The sequence below is a fragment of the Erpetoichthys calabaricus genome, chromosome 14 (assembly GCF_900747795.2).
Source record: "Erpetoichthys calabaricus chromosome 14, fErpCal1.3, whole genome shotgun sequence".
Taxonomy (NCBI): domain Eukaryota; kingdom Metazoa; phylum Chordata; class Cladistia; order Polypteriformes; family Polypteridae; genus Erpetoichthys; species Erpetoichthys calabaricus.
Window position 1 is genome coordinate 25,410,247 of NC_041407.2, and position 18,342 is coordinate 25,428,588.

An 18,342-nucleotide genomic window follows, 5' to 3' on the forward strand; every position below is an offset into this window, starting at 1 on the left:
AAAACTGTTCCTAAACTGGACTGTTTTTTTTTTTTTTTTAATATTCTGGCAAAGTCTGTCTTTTTTGTGCTTGAGGATTGTATATGGTAGTAAACTCTCTGTATTTACTTGCATGGAGTTTTCTCGTAATTGTAGACTTTAGCAATGATAGGTCAACCTCCCGTAGAGTCTTCTTGGTTTGGTTAAATGTCATGAATTGTTTTTTCTTCACCAAGGAAAGAATTCTGCAATCATCCAGCACAGTTGTCTTCTGTGGTTACCCAGGCCTTCTGGTGTTGCTGAGCTCACCAGTGCGTTCCTTCTTTTTAAGAGTGTACCAGATGGTCGAGATGACCAATCCTGGTGTTTCGTCTATCTCTTTAAAGGGTTTGTTTCTTTTTTCTCAGCCTAATGATGGTCTGTTTTCAATTACATGGACACTCTTTGGACCTGATATTGAGAGTTCACAGTGACAGATTTCAAATGCAAATTCCACACATGGAATCAACTCCAGACCTTCTACCTGCTTAATAGTTAATGAAATAATGAAGCACCTCAAAGTACAGGTATTAGTGGGGACAGGCAGTGCCTAAATGATGCTGTGTTCATGCGCTTTCTGAGTTTTCATACTGTCTGCACCCAGTGCTATGGATTAGGGATCAATATAAATTTGTACTGAATTTCACACCATGATATGCTGCTCATTGCTCTTTTTTATTTATTTTTCTACAAATCTGCACACCGTAAGAAGGGACTAAGGAGACAAAGTAAGAATTTCATTACATGGTTTTAACATGTGTTTTTACTGTGCATATGACAATAAAGTTATTGTGTCTTGTATCTAGTCACTAATCTCACATGGTTGTAAGTATCTCTGTCCTTGGTGTAGGTACACCATTTTTGTCACAAAGAAGAGGCCATGCAAGCCAGCTTTATATTGAGTGCTAACAAGCTCAAGGCAATGGAAATCAAGGCTTCTCCATCTAACACACAGTACTGCAACTTTAGACTTCACACACACACATCTGACACAGTGAAATACTGTAGGATCTCTGTAGCTCTCTTGACTTTGTGGGATCTCTGAAGCTCTCTTGGCGTTATAGTTTTTATCAGCAATCTGTTTTCTGGTAAAATTCACAAGTGATCTGCAAAGCCTTTCTTGTTTTATCAGTTTCTGGTCTTTCCTTTATTTGCAGTGAATTCGAGTGAGAATTTCACTTTTCAGTGATACAGTATAAACAATCTGTTCAGCCTTTGGGTATGTTATTAATTTGAAGAAATCTGCTCCAGAATTCCCTTTGAGTGCCACTGCAGTTTTCCTAGACAAGGAGGTATAATGCTTTTCTAGCTTAGCACCTATCCAAAGAAGACAACAGTCCCACAGATACATCACTGCATATGTGCTCTTATACCTTGTAAAGTATGTGCTCAGGAAGAAGATTCGTAAAACACTCAAGCAAAGCTTAGAGCCATGATCATTTGTCATGTGAGGTGTTTTCCTGCTGTTAGTCTTCTTTTTATCTTATTCTGGTGAGATGCTACGAAGAAGATAAAATAGGGTCTGGGCATTCAAACACAGCTAAAATACAAAGTCAAAAATGCCAGCTGGAAACAAAAATATGAAAGGATTGGTGTAGGTGGGTAATAGAGAGATGCACTTTTGGGACCCATCATGGCCGTTGGTGCCTGCTAAAGTAGAGGTACTCTCCAATTTTGCTGAAAGCATCACTCGACACTGTGTTGCCCAGAAGGGCCTTGGCATATGTGCTGTGCCAGTGTGAGCCATGAGTCACAAGCAGAGAGCATAATTGTGGATGACAGGCGTCTTGCTCAGATTATTTAAATCGGTTAAAGCCCACGCCGATGGCGTGTAATTAGTTCCAATGAATGTTCCTAATGAGCCGGAGCAGAACATTAACTGTGCCCATCAAAGTTCCGCAGCCTCTGTGAGCCCATTGCTACCACAAGAATAGCTTTCCACTTTAATGGTTATGTGGCGTTTCTCAGCATTAGTTATCTTTCAACTTTCTTGCTATAATAATTTAAACATTTCGCTGTTCGATGCTGTCAACCATTCAATCCCCACTGATCTTATTGGTCATTTGTTAAACACACATTCCAGCCTGATTTGTAACTTCAAGCACTGATTATAGTAAGAATGAAAAATCTCACCTGACTCATGCTCTCTATTGTCTGCCGACCACAGGAGGAGACGTGCCCACAGTGAGAAGCTACCAATGCAGCCACGGACATTTACCTCCGAACGTCGGCCTGTTGATGGAAACCAAATCACCTTTAAGAGTGTGAGTGCATATTTTTTTATTTTATTTCCTTCATATAATTCATTTAGTGGTCTCAGCATGTTTGGTACGACACAATGAGGCCATCATATCAATCATCACAGCCAGTTTTTGAATGAGACTAGAGCTTTTTCGGCTGTGCATTCACTTAGACTTAACATCTGTGACACTAAAATGACTTGACAGTGCATCTGCCAGTGGGTCGCAGGAGCTGAGTGGGGAAGCATCCATCCATCCATTATCCAACCCACTATATCCTAACACAGGGTCATAGGGGTCTGCTGGAGTCAATCCCAGCCAACACAGGGTGCAAGGCAGGAACAAGGGTGGGGAAGCATTTCTTCTTTAACACACTTCTATGAGCTAAAATGAACATGGGGTCAACAGCACAACAATATTGTCCCCTGACTCTATCATTAATGCCCACCAGCATGCTCTGTTTAGTGCATTGTTTGCTGATCCTTATTTAAAATGTGATACTATGTGCCATAAAGCCTAACATTTTACCATCTGATACGGAGTAAACAAAACCGAGCAGCTGTGTGACACCAACAAAGCAACATTTGTACTTGCATGGTCTGTGGGTGTTCCACTGCTGGTTTGCTCATTAACGTGATCATTTTTACCCTCATTCATTTATATATACTGCATAGCATTTGTATTTTAAGAAAAGCACCCAGTAACCAGACTGCCTTGCTTGTTTCACTTGCAGACAGAACACTTCTGATTCTACAATCCAAAAAAAAAAGAATATACAGTACATAATTCAAAAACAAATTTAAAAACAACTACAAAAACAGTCAAAGCATATCAGGAGACCAGAAAGCTCCAAAACCTCAGCAATATGCAGCTGTATCATTCCTTTGTCTGTAGATACCAAGAATAATAGCCAGTCTTAAAAATCTTAGCTTCTGTATTTGAAATTCCAAAAGCTCCACAGTGCAATTTAGATAACAAGTACAGAATGCTTCTGCACATCTGAAATCTAATGCCACTTCGCCACCATTACTAGCAACCATGTTAGCTAAAACATGAACCTGCCCTGTCCTGTTTCCATCATGGCTTTTCTGATGTTGTCCAGAACCAATTATGAAATTTCGTAGTTCAGTTCCTGCTCTGTATGTAGATTCTGTCCTAACCAGTGAACATTGGTTGCTGATTCATTTCAACCTGATTTGTCATGCATGTGGCAAGCTTTCATGCCCTTTCTAAACCCTCACTTTGGTAGATCAAGTGTAAATTACCAAAGAATTGGTATAGTGCAGGGGTGGGTAATGTCAGTCCTGGAGGGCCGCAGTGGCTGCAGGTTTTCATTCCAACCCAATTGCTTAATTAGAAAGCAATCTTTGTCAATCTCAGACCTTATTTAGTTTTATTGCTTGTTGCTCTCCAATGTTAGGTTCTTATATCATAGATTTTTTTCCTTTCCAAGGGTGTCATCCAAATGATTTGAAGCCTAAAATGTGTACATTTTAGTCTGTCATATTTTTCTATTAAGTGTTTTATTAAATCAAACCGTGCATGATGAACACACACAGATGTAAGTTGAAACAAGCTAGATGGAGAACTGCTGGCTGCTTTGTCATTTACATCTTATTGCAAATAAGGAGACATTAAAACAGTGAATGCAGCAGTTTAAGACTGAAATAAGCAATTAAGGGTGGGGAACCTTAACAAGCGAGACCACTAAAGCAAAGCCTCAAAATGTCACTTAAGCAATAAGCACTTCCTCAGCAGTAATTGACTTCTCATTAAGAAACATGCAGCCACTGTGGCCCTCTAGGACCGACATTGCCCACCCCAGTATAGTGAATCATAAGCACATATTGACCAGCAGTCATACCACTTGTACTTCAGAACAGTTAACCCACCTGAAGCTAAGCATGTTTGGGCCTAGCTAGTACTTGGGAGATGGGAGACCATCTAGGTAAAGCTTTGGTTGCTGCTGGAACAGGTTTGGTAAGGCCTTCAGGGGATGCTTATCCTGTGGTCTTCATGTGGAGCCTAATGCCACAGAGCAGTGACAGGGCACTGTGCTGTAAAAACTGGAGCCGTCCTTCAGATGAGACATTAAACCGAAGTCCTGACTCTCTGTGGTCATAAACAATCCCTGTTTCCCAAAGTCCTGGTTAAACTACTTACCAAAGGCTGCTCATTCTGGCCCCATACTCATCCCCTGGCTCTATGACTCCTGCTTACCTAATAGCTAAAATGTGTGAGCATACTGGCATTACAATGGCATCATCCAGGAAGATTCTGCACATTAATGGTGGTTGAAGCGGCTCCTCACTGTCTATATAAATTACTTTGAGTAGGTTAGTAAATCGCTATATAAAGATATTTAATTATTATTATTAATTGTTATAACAGTGTTAAGCATAACAAGAAATTTTAATCCATAATGATGTGTAACTTATAAGTGAATATTAAGGATGCTGGAAGAAGCTGATTACTTGTGCAGTTTTAAACAGTAATATAACAATAAAACCTCAAATAAAAGTATAAGAAAACGCAAGAACAGTTTCCACCACATCTATACTGAGGGTGAGAACACAAATAATCAATTGCATTCACTTGATATAATTAGTGAACAAGTAAATGTAAAAACTCATAATGCTCGTGTTGGAAAAAACACCTGGGTGCTAGATTGCCCACCTTGTTTTGGCTTCTAGTTTTTTAATAATAATAAACTTTATTTAAAAGCACCTTTCAAAATACCCAAATACACTGTACATTAATACAAAATATTAAAACATATCAGAGTCCAATATATATCTCTCTATTATGATAAAAAATTTTGGGAAGAGAGACGAGACGTGACTTTCTCAGAGAGATACTTTCACGTCCTGCCAGACAAGACTTTGTGCCAAGAGATTTAACCAGGCCCGGGGCTGGAAATAAAAGACAAAGAGTAGATGACAAAGTAGAATGTCGTAAAGAATTCAAAAACGTTGGCGTGATACACATGCAGAGCAGGTTAGAGATAATGAAAGTACGAAAATTCAAAAGTCTCAAAAGAATGATAGTAAAGATCACATTAGCGCAAACAATCACAAATTATTACTCTGTGAAATAATGGAACAGCGAAAAGAGATCAAATATATTGTTCGGATTTAAACTTTAAGTCGGAGACTTGTAGATTGTCTAATTCTTGTTGCCATCAGGGAAAAGTAGTGTTTCTTCCCAATGAAGAGGCGTATCCATGAGAATTAAAAGATTTGTTATTTGGTGAAAGTGAAATCCCGCGAGAGAAAATTTCAAGCCCCGCAAGACAAAACTTTATGCAGAGATTTGGAAAAGTCTTGCCTACATCTAAAACATTTACAACCACGCACGGTTCAATCATTTCTCATTTGTGTGAATGCTATTGTCAGACAGTTCGTGTAGAGAGAAAGAAATGACATTCACTCACGGGCAGTTATACGTTGCAATGTCACGACGTAATTCCAAGCACGGAATCAAAATTCAATGCAATATTGAAAAAAAGGTAAAAGTGAAAAGATATTGAATATATGGACATGGGTAATATGACAGAAGTATGTGGATATTGTTTGGCTTTAAACTTTAAGTGAGAGACTTGTAGACTGTCTAATTCGTGTTGCCATCAGGAAAAAGTAGTGTTTCTTCCCATTGAAGAGGCCTATCCATGAGAATTAAGTTTTCTTGTTTGGTGAAAGTGAAATCCACATACGCAAGCGGCAGAGACATGAAGTTGCTGGCGCGTAGCGCAGATAGGGGTGTTGGCAAGCGAAGCAAGCAGGGGGAGAAGCCCTCTAGTACATAATTAAAAAAGTCAACAAAATGCAATATTAGAAAGGTTAGCTTTAAGTTTAGATTTAAAAACAAAGTCAGGTACAAATATGAAGCTCTCAAGCCAGCGCATTCCATAGCCATGAGCTTCGATGCACTAAAAGCTCTGTCACCCGTCACACGCGTTCTACATAGTTGGAGCGGTTAACAGCATAGAATCGGAAGAACAAAGTGAGCATAATGGAGCATATGAGTTCAAAAAAGAAAACTGATAATGTGGGGCTGGACCATGGAGACCATGAAAACTAAGAGAAAACATTTATATTGAATGCAAAAAAAGGACAAGTAGCCAATGCATATATTTATTTATTTTTTAAGTGTAAGGAGTAATGTGCTCCCAAAGTTTTAAATATGCGACGACCCTTGTCAGTGAAATTTAGACATACTATAGTCTGTTTAGGCCCCGAGTAAGAATACCAAATCCGTGTTGCAGTAATTAAGTCACACGGTGATAAAAACATGGATAAGGGTCATCACTGCAGTATCTGAAAGAAAAGGACACAACTTTGAAATTTCCTTAAGATGGAAGTAGGCTACCTTGGTAATATTAATAACGTGGTTCAGAAGAGTGTGGGATCTTAGGTAACACTACAATTTTTAACCTGTGCACAAAGAAATGTTGTAAAGCCTGATTGTGGTTCTTGATTAGTGAATCATCAGCATGTTCACACAGAACATTTGCAGAATTTCTTGTTATGTAGTGCCTTTCATATGTAGCTCTAGAACTAAGTGTTTTCAGGCAGAAATATAGTTGACTGTATTTAACTATAAGTACAGACAATAGGATCATCAGAACTTAACATGAACCCAAAGAAGTCTGAGAAAATGTTTGAAATGTCTGTCTTGGAACAATTGAATAACACAACTGCTACCGCAAAACTACAAAAAAAATTATAAATAATCTGCTTACTGGGAAAATGACCAAAAAATAAAGTAAGCAGTACAAAAAAAGTGTATATATATATATATATATATATATATATATATATATATATATATATATATATATGTGTGTGTGTATATATATGTATGTATATATATATATATATATATATATATATATATATATATATATATATATATATATATATATATATATATATATTGTGATGGAACAAGGGCATCAGCGAACCCCAAACATGAACACACAGTGAGCCCTGGTTTCAAAGAATGGAAGGTTTATTAAACCACTTCTTCCACAAAGTTGCAAAAAGCACAAAGATACAAGTTTTCTCTCACCACCACTACCGCACTGCCCTCTTTCAACCGAGTGCTGCTCCATGCCCACCCAGCTTCGGCTCGCCTGGATAAAGGAGTGCAGTCCCGCTTATTATGGAGCTGGGAGTACTTCTGGTGCCAGGGCAATTGCCCAATGGAAGCACTTCCGGGTCATGTGAAAGTCCATTTTAACAGGGAGCTTGTCTCCCTGCAGCACCCTCTTCTGGCACCCATTGACCACAACAGGATTGCTCTGCCAAACTACATCTCCTGGCCTTCCCTGCTGGCTTCCCACTGGGCACTGACATCCAAGGACACTGCAATCTAGCATGCTGGGGGAGTAAAAAAAAAAAAAAACAGTGACATCTTCTCTTTTCAGTGGGCTGTCCGTTCGTCCCTTCTGGTCCTTCCTTCCAGGTCTGATCCCTATCTGCCTGTTAGGAGCCTCCCGTCCTATGTATTATAAATGTATTAAAAGAAATAACTCTCAACTTGTTTTAAATAAAATAAAGGCAGAAATTATAGAATGGAGTAATACACATAAAACAAAAACTATTACACAGAACGTTCCCCGCAAAAAAAAAATATTAATTGGCTGGGATTGGCTCCAGCAGACCCCCGTGACCCTGTGTTAGGATATAGCAGGTTGGAAAATGACTGACTGACTGACAAAGTATGTACACTCATCAAAACAAAACTCAGTAATAAATGTTCTATGCATGTCATTGGATGATACAAAAAATTATAAAGTACATCCATCCATCCATCCATTTTCCAACCCGCTGAATCTGAACACAGGGTCACGGGGGTCTGCTGGAGCCAATCCCAGCCAACACAGGGCACAAGGCAGGAACCAATCCTGGGCAGGGTGCCAACCTACCGCAGGACACACACAAACACACCCACACACCAAGCACACACTAGGGCCAATTTAGAATCGCCAATCCACCTAACCTGCATGTCTTTGGACTGTGGGAGGAAACCGGAGCACCCGGAGGAAACCCACGCAGACACGGGGAGAACATGCAAACTCCACGCAGGGAGGACCTGGGAAGCGAACCCAGGTCCTCAGGTCTCCCAACTGCGAGGCAGCAGCGCTACCCACTGCGCCACCGTGCCGCTATAAAGTACACATATAGTAAATACTTTATAAACAACCAAAATAGATATAAGATCACGGTACTAGGCAACAGATGGGACTTTCTTCTAAATCTGCTTTTATGCCTCCGGGTCCTGTAAGCTCAGAAACTGACATATTTTATCGTTTAGTTATCAGAGATGTAGAAAATATAGAAAGTACTAAACACAAACCATTTACAAACATTTCCAGAGAGGAATGGAATGCACCAGTTAAATTAAAAAATGATCCTAATATTATGATATTTCCAGCTGATAAGGGGTGTGCGACTGTGGTTACGGATACATTCCCCTATGTGTTTTTATTTAAAACATATTGAGTAGAATTATATACTGTGACAAAGTTATTTCTTTTTATGCATTTAAAATACATATACAGTGGGTATACTGTAGAAAAGAATCCCCCCCGTTTCGAAATATTCCCTTTTTTTTTTTTGCTTTACAGCCTTGAATGAAAACACACAAACCAGTATTTTTTCCACCTTTACTTACTCAATGCAATCTTTAACATCCAAGTGAAAGATATCACAGCTACAGTTCAGAAGAATTTAAAAAAATAAAAAAACAAGAAATATTGAGATTAATAAAGGCTCACCCCCCAGTGTCAATGTCATTTTATTGAACCCCCTTTTGCTTTAATGACAGCCTTGAGTTTGTTGGGATACTTCTCTATCAGCTTTGCACATCTAGATTGAGCAATATATGCTCTTTTCGGGTTCTGCTAACTTAATTTTTTGGAACAACTGAAAATGGTGCAAAATAAGAGAGGAGACATGAGTGGTACCAACAAAGTAGCTTTTGGAAATTCTGCTGTATCATACATTATTATGACTAGTACTAGAGTGGAACTTAAAGAATTTTGTCTAATTAAAAAAAGCCTATGTAACAGACATGAATTAGCTTTGTAAAAAGAAATACCTTATATTATCAGTTATACCAGTTATTCCAGCCATCCATTATCTTTCCTGCTTTGCACAATAGAGAGCCCCAGGAACAAGAACCTATCCTGGCAGTATCTATCTATCTATCTATCTATCTATCTATCTATCTATCTATCTATCTATCTATCTATCTATCTATCTATCTATCTATCTATCTATCTATCTATCTATCTATCTATCTATCTATCTATCTATCTATCTATCTATCTATCTATCTATCTATCTATCTATCTATCTATCTATCTATCTATCTATCTATCTATCTATCTATCTATCTATCTATCTATCTATCTATCTATCTATCTATCTATCTATCTATCTATCTATCTATCTATCTATCTATCTATCTATCTATCTATCTATCTATCTATCTATCTATCTATCTATCTATCTATCTATCTATCTATCTATCTAATCTATCTATCTATCTATCTATCTATCTATCTATCTATCTATCTATCTATCTATCTATCTATCTATCTATCTATCTATCTATCTATCTATCTATCTATCTATCTATCTATCTATCTATCTATCTATCTATCTATCTATCTATCTATCTATCTATCTATCTATCTATCTATCTATCTATCTATCTATCTATCTATCTATCTATCTATCTATCTATCTATCTATCTATCTATCTATCTATCTATCTATCTATCTATCTATCTATCTATCTATCTATCTATCTATCTATCTATCTATCTATCTATCTATCTATCTATCTATCTATCTATCTATCTATCTATCTATCTATCTATCTATCTATCTATCTATCTATCTATCTATCTATCTATCTATCTATCTATCTATCTATCTATCTATCTATCTATCTATCTATCTATCTATCTATCTATCTATCTATCTATCTATCTATCTATCTATCTATCTATCTATCTATCTATCTATCTATCTATCTATCTATCTATCTATCTATCTATCTATCTATCTATCTATCTATCTATCTATCTATCTATCTATCTATCTATCTATCTATCTATCTATCTATCTATCTATCTATCTATCTATCTATCTATCTATCTGAGCCAACGCAGGAACTGACAACCCTAGAAAACAGAAGGCCTACTCTTTCACAAACTCTGACAATCCTATTCATGATGAACCAATTTAGAATTGCTAATTAATACAAACCCACAAAAACACCTTTGGGATGTTGGAGGCATATCAGACTAGCTGGAGAATAACCCTTACATTTCACAGTTCATCCACTGGTCATGGGATGGTGCTAAACACTGCAAAACTGTATAACCTTTCAATAATAATAATTATTATTTTTTAATTTACAATAGTACTGTAGTTTTATTAATCGCCTTTCTAAACTGAGCACCATTCCAAGTCCCCTTACTAGCATAGGTCGATAGTATAACTTCTTATTTGTATTTCTTCCGGTTGGACCATAGACAAGTTATATTACTTGGTGAAGGACACACAGAGGCAGGAAGTTCGCTGGCCACCTTATGGTTTATAGTTCAGTGCCTTAGCTACTAGACTATGATCTTGGCTACATGAGAATCAGTGAAAAAACATAAGATGGTCTCGTAAGGTACCAAAATAAGAGTAGTGAATAACATCAGGTTAAGTCCAGGTCAATGGGTTCAAGTGGATCAACTATCAAGGTACCACATAGACAGCAGCCGTAGTCTGTGCAATGATCAATTAGCTAGCTACATTAAACAAATTCAGATTCCTGTCACCATCATTTAAGGAAAACTAGTATGTTGATTTTCTCCTACTCTGTGGTTAAGGCAGCTGATGCTGAGATAAGCCGTTTCTCCTAATTAGATGATAATTAAACAAGCAGTTATGCTTATATTAAACAGCGTGAATATCCTCTTTAACATAGCTATTCCTAGGGAGGTTTGGGCTTGCATATATCGACATTTGTCTCTAGTACTTGTTAATACAGAAATCTTAATTTAGCCTGCCAGAGGACACCACTGTGCTTACTGAGCTGTCCCTTTTCAATTGTATCTACTGCACTGATCTCGCTTGGTATTTTTTAGGGTTTCAGAGTTAGATTTCTTACCAATTTCCACAACCACTGAACATCTGATTCAGATAAACACATACTTGGAGAGAAGAATATTTTTATGTTTATAAGACAGTCAGATGCAATAAAGAATAGTTTAATACTTGTTCATTATTTCACCCACTCTTGCTGGGAAGAAATGTACCAGGCAGAAATACAAATCTTGTAATCGTTCATCCGCATTTTTTTAACACCAGAAAGACTTCACTCATTACTAGTCATTCCCACCACAGGAACTTTGTTTTCAGGAGCCAATGAGTTCCTATATGATGTAGGCCCTGGTTACTTTTGTGTGTTGCATTGCTACAGTGCAACAGGAATTTTAACCTTAATCCAAAATATGTAACGTGCAAAGTGGGGTGCGCTCAGGAGTTCTTGACGGACCACCTCCACGACCCTCTGGCTCTCATGCTTTGATGCGATGAATGGTGCCTTGCACCAGAGAAGCAGATATGAAGAGTGATACCGGGTGAAATGCTGCAAGGTCGGGAATTCACGGGGGACGCCCTACCTTATTGGTTGTAAGTGGCTTCACGGGGTAGACTGTTGCTTCAATGCAGTGTATGAAGCAGCTATGAAGAGTTTAGATGCAGTTTAAAGTGTGGTGTGATTTGGCTTTCATAAGGGACAACCTTATTGCTTGGAAGCTATTGTTGCCACTTCAAAAAGGGAGATTGTTGCTTTGATGCTATGCATGGCATAATGAATCAGGGAGGCTGCTGTTAAGAGTAATAAGGTACAAAGTGTGGCACTCTATCTCCACTAATAACTCTCCAAAGTCCAAAATGTTCATAGATTTGTGAGGTGGCATCAGTGCTTGTGGTCAGTCCACTCAGCGCAATTCAACAACCATCCACAATAGTTTCTGTTCTGGTTGAACGAAAGTACATACCCTGGAATAGGAGCTACAATAAGTACTGCTGGAAACTACTTACCGGGTACTACAAATAGCCTGAGTTCCTGCAATGGGAATTTTACAAATCTCTGGTGGGAAAGCACCTAATGTCAGGGTAGGCACCGACACTCCTTGGATGGATATATGAGGAGTGATCAAAAAATTTTGAGCCTGATCAGTTTGGAGTAACATCAGTAAAACCAGAAAGTTTTATTGTTTTAATATAATCCATGTGAACATTAATACACTCATTATAACATTCACAAAGCTCTATGCAACTCAGATACAGTATATTATCTTGGTTCTGCAGCCACTCATCTGAGATTTTTTTCATTGGACGCAATGCACCCTATGGATTTAGCCCATCATACGGGTGGTAGTCAATCAGGGCCCTGTCAGAAGAATTTGTTGGGTGTGGCGTCTTTTTAAATCCATAGTTTTTACAATCTGTGCAGCATGAGTGTGGGCCGTTGCCATGAAGTAGGTGGATGGTCCTCAGCTTTCCTTGTTAGTTCCTTCTGGTTTATTACTTCAAGTGCCGAAGCAAATCAATGTAATATTAACCTGTTTTATGAACCTTTTGAGGCTTGAATCAATAGGGACCCTAATGTGAACCCTGCAAACAATTAAGTACATCATCTTGTCAGCACCTGCTTAGAGCGTGAATTTCTCTGGTGTTGGAGAATCTACCTTGCAGCCATTGTTTTGACTGTTCAAACTCGGTCATAGTGATGTATCCAAGTTTCATCACCAGGTAGAAAATGCTTCTTAAAGTTAATCCAGTTTGAATTCATTAGCTAGAGATTTCACTTGAAACGTGAGATGCCATAATGCTTTACTTCATTAGTCAATATTCTGGACACTCACTGTACGCAGGCCTTGCTTTGGTTTAATCGTTCATCGTTAAATTACCAAAAAGTAATCCCTGTAGTGTCTGATGTCTCACGCACTGCCACCCTTTAATTGTTGATTACAGTTTATTCTACAGTGACAGCACTGAGTACTCCTTCCAGGTTCAGGCTAATACCAAATGGATCACCCCTTGTGCATCAGATTTGCAGATTATCTTTTGTCTTTTTGACACCATGAAATGATATTTAAATGTTAAATTCAATTTGTATGCTATTCATTTAAGTGTTTTACTAATCTGCATAGCGTACTCTGCACAAGGAGGAAGGCAGTGGCTGCGGGTTTTTATTATAGCCAGTCTCATTTAGGAGCTATTTTTGCTTGTAATTGGACTCCATTGTAAGTCTGATGACTTGTTTACTTGTTTATGCATTTCATCTCTGAATTTACATTTAATTAAATGAATGAGATTTAGAAAAGCTGTACACACAATGTACTTTCTACTGGTACTTTGTTTTCCTTCTACATTAATCATGTGCAAATTAGATGGATACATGACTCTAAATTGATGCTTGTATGATTAGGGTTGTCACAGTATCAAACTTCAAATTCTGACTCGATACTAAGAAGGGAATTGAAATTCAATACCAATTTCAGTACCCATTACAGCATATTATGTCAGTCAGTCAATCATTTTCTAACCTACTTAGTGTTGAACAGGGCTGTGGGGGGTCTGCTGAAGCCTATCACAGCCAGCATATGGCAGAAGGCAGGAACAAATTCTGGACAGGGCTTCAGTTCATCACAGGGCAAACACACCTCAACCACCCACTAGGGTTGATTTAGGATTGTCACTTCACCTAATCTTTGGACTGTGCAAAGAAACCTACACAGACATAGGGAGAATATGCAAACTCCATATCTCATTAAACATTCATGTAAATAATTACAATTCTGTATGCATTAAAATCTATACATCAGTGAACAAATAATGGACATTTTAGTCATTAAAGCGTAGCAGTAGTATTCAATAGCCTTGGCGTTACCTCTAATGCACATTATGTTCAGTCCCTAAAACTGCAGTTCCCATCCACTCGCAGTCATAATCTTATATAGGCAGATTTGAATGTTGAGTAGGTTTCTCCAGCAGTATGAGAAAACTGCAACAAAGCAGGGCTCTCATCAAAGTTAAAGAAAAACCATCAAATCACCATCATTGCCGTGCTGAGCAATGCTTTTCGTGATACTGCTCAAAAGAAAATGGACAACACTACTGCATTCACGTAGACCTCAGCAGTGAAGCGGCCGCCACAGCTGGCCAAATCCCATTACCTTTCACTTTAATCACTGTCCCACAATTCAATTTCTACTACAATATACCAAATATATGAACACATGGTGGAGAAGTGCCAATGATTATGCAGCTGAGCACTAAAAAGTTATAGCACCTTGCATTATATAGTATAACCACATGAGGGAGTCACTGGGCTCCAAACCACAGACACAAAAATGCCCAACACAATTCTAGGTTCCAACAAAGGATTTTATTTGACAACTAGCTGTGTAAGCCCGTGCTGTAAAAAGCCCGATGTCCTAGAAACTATTGAAATTTTCAGAAAAAAAAATTGAAATGTAGAGATGTCCAGTAATTGAAAGGAACTACTCTGGGCGTCTCTCTCCTAGGAGAATTCGTTTTGTCGACATGCTCACATCTCTTGTGCATTAGCGGCGGGAGGAAAAGTAAAAGGGATACCAGTTTGCCGATGTTAGCGGCTAAGCGACTTTGTCTTTCTTCTGAGGTTTCGTTTTGCTGACGTGCTGGCCTCGCTTGTGTTATTAGCGGCTGAGCGAGTTTTCTCTTTCCTCAGAGGTGGAGCCCTTACGCCGACTCCACCTCAAACTTCCGGGACAGACACACTTCCACGAGTAGGCATTTATATATAAGATAGTAAACCTTCATACGAACACCACCAAAACACACCATACACAATTCTCCTTCTTCCTCCAAGAGAGCATTGCCCAATGCTTTCTTTTAAACTAGGAACCTGGGAACTGCTTCAGGTCTCCTGCCCAAGGCTTCTGGAGCATTTCCGGCTTGTGCGGAAACCAATGCAGCGCACTCTAGCGGTGCCCAAAGACCCCGACAGGGCTGCGTATCCGGACTCCAATTCCCGTGCCACACTGCACGTGTCCTGATCGGGTTTAGCCCAGAGAAACACTGCCACTTATCGTTTAGTGAGATGAACTACTCCCAGGATGCCTGTCCACCCAGTCCTTCCATTATGGCCTTCTTGCCTGATATGAATCTTTCCCTTATCCCAACCAGAATGCCTCTCCTTCCTCTCTGGTACCTACAGCTGTCTAAAACAAAACACCCCTCAAGTGGTCCAGAGACGAGTAATGAATTATGCCATTAACTTAAGAGCATGTCAGGTCATCAAGAGTTTCAGAAGCATCCATGAAGTTGATCCAACAGAATTCTCCCAGTTACATAGTTTAATGTATACTATAGAAATGAACAGAATGTGCATTTGTAAAAGAGACCATTTTGATTATCGTTCCAGAATGCAGCCTAACAGTCTTTATGAACAAGTAGGATAAGATATTGGAGCAACTGGAATGTTTGCTAACTTTTTCTTGTTAGTAAAATAACTTTTATTTGTATGCTGAAGGGGCCAGCATCTCCCTTTATGTAATTTTTAAAAGAAGCCAGCCTAGTCCAACCCAGTCAGTCGCCCTGCTCAGTCTGTGAAAGCTTTGTCAACTCTCTGCCATATTTGCATAGCTCTAATGTATCAACTGTTCATCCTTTATGCTGCCCCCTTATTCCACAGTCACTTTGCTTTCTTGTATATATTGTAGAATGATAATTACTAGACACATTATTATTATATTTCAATATTGTCATATTACTTAGAATGGCTTAGGCACACATTTTAGGTTAAATGTGAAGTTCAAACAGACGTTCTGGTACTGCTTGTAAAGGCCTGCCTGGCTTTTACAGACCTCAGAAAGTGAACACCTCATGCTGAACTAATAAATGTCTTCTGTTTTCAGAATGATCGGCGAAAAGACATCCTGAGTTCATCTGATGACAGCGACGTGGAAACTCGCCTCAACAGCTGGAACCTTGGGGTAGGGCAAGCCTTCATTTATCTATAGAGCCCTGGGTAAGGATGAAGCATGTGTGGCATCTTTACCAGAAGAGGGCAGTAAATGATTGAGATCCACACTGACTAGAACCTTTTGGGGACATAATTATTGGCAGAGTATGCATAAGCAATAAGGATGTTTAGTGACAAGTGTCATCTTTGCTCTCAGGGTATAGTAAGGTTCCTACTGTCAGGATTAGAGTGGGGATTCATTTACTGCAATGTAAACTTTAAGATACGACTCTTCGATGACAAAAATCATTATTGACAGACTTTCACACTGGCAGGGACACTGTCCCTTTCTAATTGCGAGGGACATGAGGTTGGAGTGATCCTAAGTCATTGAACTGAATCATTAAGGGATGCAATATAAATAAGAAACTGGGATCCTTATTGGCTTGAGTTTGGGAAAGAGGATGATGTCTTATGACTTGGATAAAGAAGGAAGTGAATGTTATCCTTAATGGCAAGGTGTAATGAGTAGCTAAATGATTTGAAGTCCTCCCAGCAAAGGTCACTGGTTAATCTATACCAGGGATCTCTGATTCTGGTCCTGGACCACCACTGTGGCTACAGGTTTTCATTCTGACCCTTTTTAAAATCAGTGACCAGTTTGTCCAGCTAAATAATTCTTTTGTCTTCATTATAATTGCCTTGTGTTTTAAGATACAGTCCTCTGAATTGCTTGATTTTTTTTTTCTATAAACGGCACCCATACAGAAATGAGATGTGAAGTGAGCCAACAGATGACTAGCTAAGTCAGGGCCTCAAACTCCATTGCCTGTTTCTGCTCCCATTCTGCCACAGCAGACATTCCCAAAACTGTTGATTTTCATTTTTTTTTCCTTAAGAACACCGTCAAAATGTTTTGTGGACCTGAGCAGATCAACATTACTGAGACCTCCACCCTTCTTTATTTTCAGATGTTGTATGGTGGACACAGGTTGCTGGTCATGTGTTGGCTCATTTTGCATCTCATTATTGTTTGGCTGCTAATTAAGGAAAAACAAGATTGGGAGTGGTCTCCTCTAGACTTTATTGTATACTCAGATATGGGGATGGATATTTGAGTAGTAAACAGCAAGACAATGCTTATATTTTTGTATTATGTACATTAAAGAACCATCAACAACAAATCAAATTAATAATATATTGAACAATTATTATAAAAGTAAAGGTGAATAAATCGGACTCTGCAGCTGCATGAACAAAAGAAAAAAAAAAAAAAAAAAGTACCACTTCGGTTAACGGAAATAGCCCAAAAGTTGATAGATATCTATGTTTTATACTTAATACTTGTATGCAAAATTTGGATAACGCAAGTGAAAGCGTACTCAAGCTATCGTGTTTACACACAGACATAATTCCAAAAATGGTATTTTTGGACTCTGGGAAGTCTAAAACATTGAGATTTATGAAAATCTCAACATTGAATTTTTGGATGATTACAATACTTTCCCTACACTTTGTATACAAGAAAGTAAAAAAAAAAAAATGATTAAGGGGTCTGAGCCTGAAATAGCAAGTCAATTAAAATTAAGGCAAGAGAGTAAATAAGCAGCGGAAACTGGTCACTAATTAAGAAAAAGGTTAGAATGAAAACCTATAGCCACAGTAGCGTTCCAGTACCAGAGTTGGGAGACCCCTGATCTTCACTCATAGAGACTGGGAGATGCTAAATGAGTCCAAGCTCTCATAATCAAAGATGGTCAACTGATTGGCAGTATGGAGAAACAGAATGACTACTTTCATTGTAGGAAGAGCATACTAATGATTAATGATGAATAGGGGGTAACTTGATTGGAGGAAGAGGTCAAGATGATTTGCAAAATAGCAGGCAGTTTCCATGAAGTGCGTGCCACAGTTCTTATTGAATGACATTCTTACTGGCAGGTTTTGCTCAGTCATAACCAGCACACCATTTAGACTAACCAGGAAGTTTGCCTATGGGGCATATTTTTAACCATTGCAGACTCTTACTTACAAACACTACGACTCCATACAACTC

General features: G+C 38.5%; 1 protein-coding gene across 1 annotated transcript in view; it reads left to right on the forward strand.

Moving 5' to 3' along the window:
- Nucleotides 1-18,342, forward strand: part of cep112 (centrosomal protein 112) — a 243,439-nt gene that overhangs the window by 24,636 nt on the left and 200,461 nt on the right. The window contains exons 5-6 of the mRNA XM_028819151.2: nt 2,186-2,282; nt 16,240-16,317. Coding sequence (XP_028674984.2) covers nt 2,186-2,282; nt 16,240-16,317 — 175 coding nt within the window. The remainder of the gene's footprint in view (nt 1-2,185; nt 2,283-16,239; nt 16,318-18,342) is intronic.